Raw genomic sequence first — 7,561 nt, forward strand, 5'->3', positions numbered from 1 at the left:
CAAATAAGCAGGGACTGTGGCAGAGTTAAACTGCAAGTCTCCAGACTCCTAGTCCAGTGCTCTTTCCTCACACCAGGGTTTCTCAACCTCGGCACTATTACCATTTTGGACTGGATAATTCCTTGTTCGCGGGGGCTGGCCTGTGTATTGAAGAATGTTTAGCAGCATCCCTGAACTCCAGCCACTAGATGCCAGCAGCACCCTCCAGTTGGGAATAAAAAATGTGTCTTCCTTGTCAAATGTCCCCTGGGGGAAAATCACCCCTGGTTGCAAACCACTGCTGTACACCAGGCTGTCCCTCTTAGGTCTAGAGAAAGAATTCCAAGCCCTAAGAATCCCTCCCCTTCCCGACGGCTCTTCAGAGAACATAAATGAAACCACTGAAATTTACTCTGAAAAATCTTTTATTAGAGATGAGTGAAATAACAAGACACTGGGGGCTCTGAAGACAACCTCGCTCCTGTGGGATCACAGACCTGTCAGGTCTCCAGGGTAAACAGCGCAGCCTCCCGGACCAGGCTGCTGCATTGGCCATTGGCATCCTCTGGCCTCCCCTGTTTGTCCTGGTCCATCCCAGCGCCCAGGGCCTATAAAGCTGACCTGTTAGAGACTGATGGTGGCTTAGGTGTATCTGTTTTCCAATATGGGCCTGAAAGCGACGGTGGAATTTCTGGCGCTGGGAAGTAGAACCTTTAAGTCTCCACCCTCCATTTCTATCACTCTCCTTTCTCCTTTCTTGGCCCTTTCCTGCCCCGAGACTGGAAGGTTCCTGAGTTGACTGAGAAAGAGGAGAGAAGTGAGGATAATCATTCCAGACTATTCCTTTCATTCTTGCTAAATCAAGGAGAGTAAGCAAATGGGGTGAACCCTCCTCTACTTCCTGGCTGGGAATCTATTATAACAGAGGTCCCCAGCAAGGCTGTGCTGTCCCTCAAAAGGAGTGATATTCAGAATATTTATTTAACAGCCAGTACAGCATGGGCACTGAGAAACCAGAATGGATACAGGCTGTAGACAACTGCAGTGCTATTCAGGTGCAAGCCAGCTGATTGTCAGTCTGCCCCTAGGCCCAGGACCATCCTCTGGAATCCAGCCCTGTCCATTTCCAAGCCTAATTCGTGGGACCGGCTGCCCAGAAAGGGACCACATCTTTAGGACCTTTGTCTTATTCCTGTGACATCTGCAGTGCCTAGCACAGGAATGGACAGAGCCAGAACTCAGTCAAAGAATACTAGGCTAGTGAATGGCTGAGAAGACAGTCCCTAGTCTGGCAGAATCCCTGGCCTGCAGAATAATGAAGGCAGGTTAGAGCCCCCCAGACTGATGGAAGAAACACAGTCCTGGTCTGATGAGGGACTGGAGGTTCTGCAGTTGGAGCTGGGTCAGGAGCACTTGGGTCCAGCCATAGGGCTCCCTGGTCCCTGGCAGGTATGAGATGGAGACAAACCACCATCAGCCCTAACATGGAGGGGCCCAGTGTCCTTGGCAGGGGCGTGGGCCCATGTCAGGGAGGAAGGCCAGCCACAGAGGCACAAGGGACAGAGACAGCAAGACCCCAGGGCATAAACACCTCAGCTCCCAGTCTTGTAGGCTCAAGTCCTAGCTCTGAATGCTGGCATCCAGCATGGGGGTGGTTCAGGCGTGCAAGGGCTAGTAAGGAGCTAGTCTTGCAAAAGCTGCACAGAACTTGCTGGGAGAACCCCAGTCCTTGAACCGTCTCCTTCAGTGAAGCCAACCTGGGAAGAGAAGGATGAAAATTGACATTTCTTAAGCACCTGTTACACACCAGCTGTTTATCTCACTCAGTTTCAAAAGGTCCTATTGTGGGAACATGAAATTATCCCTATTTTACAGATGAAGCTGAAGCTTGAAGAAGCTTCATGCTGAAGCTTGAAGAAGCCACTTTTCCAAGACCTCCACGCTTCAAAGGCCAGGCTCTTATTATCACACACGTCTCAACAACAGGCATCAACTAAATGCTGGGTGATGGACACCTGGTTGTAGACACACATTTGTGTCTGGTACCTGACTCTGATAGACTTGAGGATGATGATTCCCTAGAGAGACCCAGCTCCTTCCATCCCCTACTCTCAACACAGACAACCAATGCCAACCCCGACAAATCCCCAGGGGAACCAGGAGCAGAGATGGCTTCCTTCTCGGCACAACTGCCTCTGTCCTATGCCCACTCCCAGGCTCCTCATCTAAATATGTATGATTGTGCGAGACTGATTCAGCAGGGAGAAGCTGGATTAAGGACGACAACTCTTGCCTTGTCCCTGTCACATCCCTCTATGCCTGGAAGTTTCAGTGGATTCCAGGAGACTCCTGTGTAAGAGGAGAGTTGTGCCAACCAATGGCTGGTACACGGCCACCCTAATCCTTCCTCGTCTGCAGGGAGTGCTTCCTTCTCTGAGCGACCAGCCTGGCTGACACAGCTTTGCTCACCCTCCTTTGGGGAACAGTCAGAGCTTGGGCCTTGTCATCTCTGCCGCCTCTCAAGGCCTGGGCTCTCCCCAGCTGCACCCATCCTGGACTGGGGAAGGAGGAGCAACAGGACAGGGACTGGGCAAATGATGGCTGCCCCCAGTCCTGGACAGAGGTCTGCCGCCCTAATACACTTACTCTTGACCAGCTCTGCCTCCCACGTACCCTTTCACCGCCCTTCAAACCACAGTCCCGGAGTCTTACCGGCATGTTCCTTCTGGGTAGAGGCTGCCGGGCTGAAGGACAGTCCTCCAGGCTCCGGCCCCCCCGCCGATAGGAGCGAGTGCTCTCAGAGCTGGAAGACATGGAAAGGCCAAGGTGACCCCTGCACCCAGAGAGCCCCTTAGAGTAGGGGGAAGGGCTCAGGGATAGAGCAAGGCTGGGGGCTTGGACTGGGTGGGTAGAGAGTCCACGAGGCCCCCAGGTTGGGTGATCACAGGCCCCAGAGGCCCAGAACTGACCTCCACACTGAAAATTTCACCATATCTATTCCCCAAACTCCAAACTGAAAGGGTTTGCAAGGAAGAGAGGACTGGATCCTGGGCTGGAGGTGGGGACAGAGTGAAAACCCCACTGTGAACCTCTAGAACAAGCCACAGTTGGCACTAGGCCTTCGCTCTTCCAGCTTCAGCAGCCTGAGCTCCAGACTCCTCCCCAGCTCTCCAGGCCAGAGGCAGGAGCAGGTGTGTGAAGGGGGAAGGGGTCCAATCACCCTCCACTTATGGTCTAGCATTTCTGCATTGTTCATGGGCCTCAGCGCTGGAAGGTGTCCCAGGCTACAGGCAGGCACCGTTTACAGGTGGCGAAGTAAATGCATGCTCAGAGAGGTCAGGAGACTTGCTGAGACTGCACAGTTGGGCTTTCACCAACCTGAACCTGACAGGGGGATACATCTCTGAAGGGGTGGTTCCAGATGTCAGGCTGGGTCGGGAGGGGCCCGGGGGCTCCCAGAGGCCCTCTTCAGAGCTGGGTAGGGTTTGGTTGGGACCCCCAGGTTCCACGGGGCTTGTGAGGCTGCAGGAGGAGGAGGCTGGACTGCTCAGGTTCTCAGGGACCCCAGCAGACTCCGAGCTCAGGCTGGGAACTTCGGAACGATCTGAAATCAGAAGTGATAAAGCCTGTCTTTATCACTTACTCTGTGCTCAACTTCAAAGCAGCTTTTGGCCTCTGGGATCTATCATGGTTCTCTCCCAATCCCCCAGCTCTCATCTGCCTGTCCAGCACTCTCCTTCAACTCTTCACCATCATGCTTCAGTCTCATGGTTCATGATGTTCATTCCTGATGGCCAGGGCCACACTGACTAGCACTGTTCACTTCTGCTCACACCCTCTCCTCAATCTGGACTCTCCTGCTTGTCCCTCAGGCTCAGCTCTGATGCTGCCTCCACCAGGAAGCCTTCCTAACCCCCCTACCAATCCCAGCAGGAGATGCTCCCTCCCTCTCCCGAGTTCCCAGAACAAGCCTGTTCATTCATTCAACAAATAGTTATTGACAACAGCCAAGCACTGTGCTAGGTGCTGGAGAAATAGTAGTCAACAAAACTTGCTTCTGTTCTTTTGGAATTTATCTTCTATGTCGCACTGTGCCTTATATTATAATGAATTACATTCCAGTTTTTATCTCTCCCACTAGACTGTGTCTCAGTAGCCCCCAAGGGACTCAAGACAGTGCACTCTTAAAAAACGCTTCTCTCTCTTTTTATTTCAGTGAAGCATTGAGGAATTTGGAATAAGACGGACCTGGGTTGGAAGCCCACATCAGGGACTTAGCTATGGGATTTTGGACATGTTACTTAACATCTCTCTTCCTTTACCTGTGATGGGGAGATGATAACCCCTACCTGACAGGTGACAGTGAGGACAGTATGGACTAACACAGCACTCTGAGCTCAGTGCTCCAGCACATAGCAGGCCCTCAATGAATGGCACGAGAGCATTTTTCTGGGCAGCCAACCATACCTCCACTGGCATGTCCCGCACGCCCTTGGGCCATGGTCCGAGAAGGGTTTTTGACCGGCAAAGGTGGGGGGCAATCCTCACTCTGGATCTTAGGGGCAGCTGGTCCCAGGCTGGCGATGGTCTCGTAGGTCTTGTTGCTGATGTCCAGCCTCCCACTGGCCCAGCGGACCTGGGCTGGCGGCTTCAGCGGGCAGCGCTGTTGGGGCAGAAGTGTGGGAGGGAGGATGCCCTTGGTTCCTCCAGCTCAGCCTCGCCCCTCCCCACATCAGGTCCCATGTGGACCTGGAAGACCATCAGGTCTTCCCTTCGGCTGTCTGGAGGCCTGAGAGGCGAGGGCTGGGACACACCTTCTCTTCCTCATCCTCCTCACTGTCAGAGCCAGGCTCTGTGGAGATCCCCCAGGGGTAGTCCAGGTGCAGGGGGAAGGCGAGGGTCCCGGCATGGGCCTGCTCCAGCTGCCAAAAACAAAGCCTTGGCAGTTCAGAAGGTCAGGGGCTCAGCAGAGAGATAGAAAGGGTCAGGGGCTCCCTCTCCTTCCCTAGACCTCACCAGGTCCTCACACTCTTTGTGCTGCTTCTTCCTGGCTATGTCCAGAGCTGTCTCTCCTGCCTCGTTCACTGTGAGGGATAAAGTCAGGGGTCGTGGTCAGGGTCAAAGAGGCATTATAACTTAGAGGTTAGGATGAGCCTTTGGGATCAAGATCGTCTGGGTTTGAATCCTGGCTCTGCTACTTCCTGGCTGTGTGACTTTGGACAAGTGACTTAACCTCTCTGGGCCTTAATTTTCTCATCTATAAAATGAGTATGATACTTGGAACTACTGACGAGGTTGTTATGAGGATTAAATGAGTTAATATACATAGAGCACTTGGCACATTACCAGGTACACATTAAACAGCAAATCATAGCTATTACAAACACTATTATTCAGATTCAGTTAATGTTTATTTGTCTAGGTACTTTAAGAAACGTTGTTTTATTTTATCCTTTCAGCAGGTCTGCTAGGTCAGTGGTATTATTCCCATTTTACAGATGAAGAAGCTTAGGTTCAAGAGATGAATGGACAAACCCCAAAGTCACAAAGGTGGTCGGAAGCAAGCCAGGATTAGAACCCAAGTCTGTGTGCAAAGTCCATGCTTGTTACCAGTGCTCTCTGTCTGGAAATAAGGCAGGAAGTCCCCCAGGAGGGCTAGTCAGGAATGGGAGTCTGATGGAGGAGTTGTCGGAGCCCCACCTGTGCCAAGTGAGGCTCTCCCTTTCAGCAGCAGCTTGAGGCAGTCGGGTTGGTTGTAGAGAGCAGCGCAGTGCAGGGCGCTGTTCCCGTCAGCAGCCTTGGCATCCAGGTGACCACTGTGGCGGGGTGTGGGGGGTAGGTCAGGGAGGAAGGAAGGGAACAGACAGGTGAAGTCAGGGGGAAAAGAGAGAGAGGAAAGGAGGGAGGAGAGGGGGAGAAGAGGAAGGCAAGGGGAGCGTGAGGAGGTGGGCAGGGAGGTTCTCACCCGTTTTGGATGATGAAATCCACCAGGGGCAGGGAGGCCTGGTTGGTGACTCTGACAGCCAAGTGCAGGGCGAGCTCTCCAGGTGCCTGAATACATGTCCACACCTCTGAGTTTACCCCAGTTCACCTGCTCCCTAATATTACCCTCTTAAACTCTTGCTGCCCCCTGACACCTCCAGATATGAAGCTGCCAGAACCCCTGAGAGAGGAAACTGAATGGTGACACCTCATGTTTGGGAGGAGGATGAAAGGCCATTCCTTCACTGCTTCCTTCAGTGGTTCTACCTCCTCCTCCCCAGTAGAAGGTGTTTCCCAAACTTGGTTCTTGGCCTTGGACTCTTCTCTCTGCTCCTCTCTCACTGCCCCCAGAGATGTCGAATAACCTCAAGCTTTCAGTTAACACTCACGTGTAGGCTGTTCCAAATTCTTACCCCGTCTAAGTGCTACACCCACCCTGCCCACTGGATAGCCCACAAGATATCAGGCAGACAGCTCAAAGACATGGCATCCAATTTTTGATGTCCAATCAGTGTCAATTTATTCCTTCAAATGTCTCTGATATCCTTTCCCCCTTGGCTCATGTGATGTTTGTTACTAGAATCACCAGTGCAATAGCCTTCCTTGCTCTGATCTGACCCACCCCTCCGCATTTCTAAGGCTATTCAAGGGAAAAAAATATTCTAACGTTTATCGCAGATATATTATACACCAGGCCCTTTCATACGGGACTTAATTCTCACTTCAACCCCGTGGGTGCTATCATTAACCCGTTTTACAGATGAGAAAATGAGACTCAGAGTTCAGTAAACTGCTCAGGATCACACAGCTAGGAAAAGACAGAGCCAGGATTTTGGCTCAGGACTGCCTGACTTAAGTTGTGCTCTCTCCCATTTACCCCTCTGATGGGTGGGGTTTGAGCAGATGTCAGAGGTGGGGCAGGGGGGAGTAACAGCCAGCCCTGGAGGAGGACTGGGGCGTGCTAAGTGTGGCTGGGTTATAAGTGGCCCTTGGAGAGGGTTCTCACCTGCCCCTCAGGCCCCGGCAGTGGCTGTCCAAAGTCCTGCCCATTAGCGAAGGCCTCCAGTACTGAGAGGAGGTCCCGGTTGCAAATGGCCGTCCAGAGTCTCTGAGGCTCGGGGGTGGACCGCCGGGCAAACCTGTGTTCCACATACTTGGCCACGATATAGTCCCTGCGGGTGCTCCTGTCAAAAATAACCGCGGGATGTCAGAGCAAGGACCGTTTCTACTCAGCTGACCCTTGAAACCACCCCACATGTCCTGGACTCTTCCAGATCTGAGGCTCCCCTCTCCCCAGACTTCTCCCTGGGAGCCGGGAAAGCAGAATCCCCCGGCCAGAATCTGCCCCCAGCTGAGAATCGCCTTACATGTCACTCTCAGTTGAGGGTTTAGGGCCGCCGTGCGAGGGCAGCTGGGCCTCCATGACCTCATTGAAGCGAGTGTTTCCGATGTTCAAGGCCAGCTGGGTTCGCGGGAAAGTAGTGGGGATAAGACGCGGTGGTTAGGACAGCGCCTCCTGGAGGATTGAGCTTCCAGAGGTCCCGCCCCTCAGCCTCCCTCCTGGTCCAGGCTCGGCTCCGCCCCGCCCATCCTCTTTTTG

General features: G+C 53.0%; 1 protein-coding gene across 5 annotated transcripts in view; it reads right to left on the reverse strand.

The window, feature by feature from the left end:
• Window positions 1-386: 386 nt before the first annotated feature.
• Window positions 387-7,561, reverse strand: part of ASAP3 (ArfGAP with SH3 domain, ankyrin repeat and PH domain 3) — a 47,813-nt gene continuing 40,638 nt past the window's right edge. For all 5 annotated transcript variants that reach the window (XM_067723596.1, XM_067723580.1, XM_067723588.1 and 2 more), the window contains 10 exons: window positions 7,329-7,423; window positions 6,968-7,145; window positions 5,945-6,030; window positions 5,680-5,795; window positions 4,996-5,063; window positions 4,794-4,901; window positions 4,447-4,642; window positions 3,358-3,583; window positions 2,692-2,782; window positions 387-1,736 (listed from right to left, as the gene is read on the reverse strand). In XM_067723596.1, coding sequence (XP_067579697.1) covers window positions 1,662-1,736; window positions 2,692-2,782; window positions 3,358-3,583; window positions 4,447-4,642; window positions 4,794-4,901; window positions 4,996-5,063; window positions 5,680-5,795; window positions 5,945-6,030; window positions 6,968-7,145; window positions 7,329-7,423 — 1,239 coding nt within the window. In that variant the 3' untranslated portion in view covers window positions 387-1,661. The remainder of the gene's footprint in view (window positions 1,737-2,691; window positions 2,783-3,357; window positions 3,584-4,446; window positions 4,643-4,793; window positions 4,902-4,995; window positions 5,064-5,679; window positions 5,796-5,944; window positions 6,031-6,967; window positions 7,146-7,328; window positions 7,424-7,561) is intronic.

This window comes from Pseudorca crassidens, chromosome 2 (assembly GCF_039906515.1).
Source record: "Pseudorca crassidens isolate mPseCra1 chromosome 2, mPseCra1.hap1, whole genome shotgun sequence".
Lineage (NCBI taxonomy): Eukaryota > Metazoa > Chordata > Mammalia > Artiodactyla > Delphinidae > Pseudorca > Pseudorca crassidens.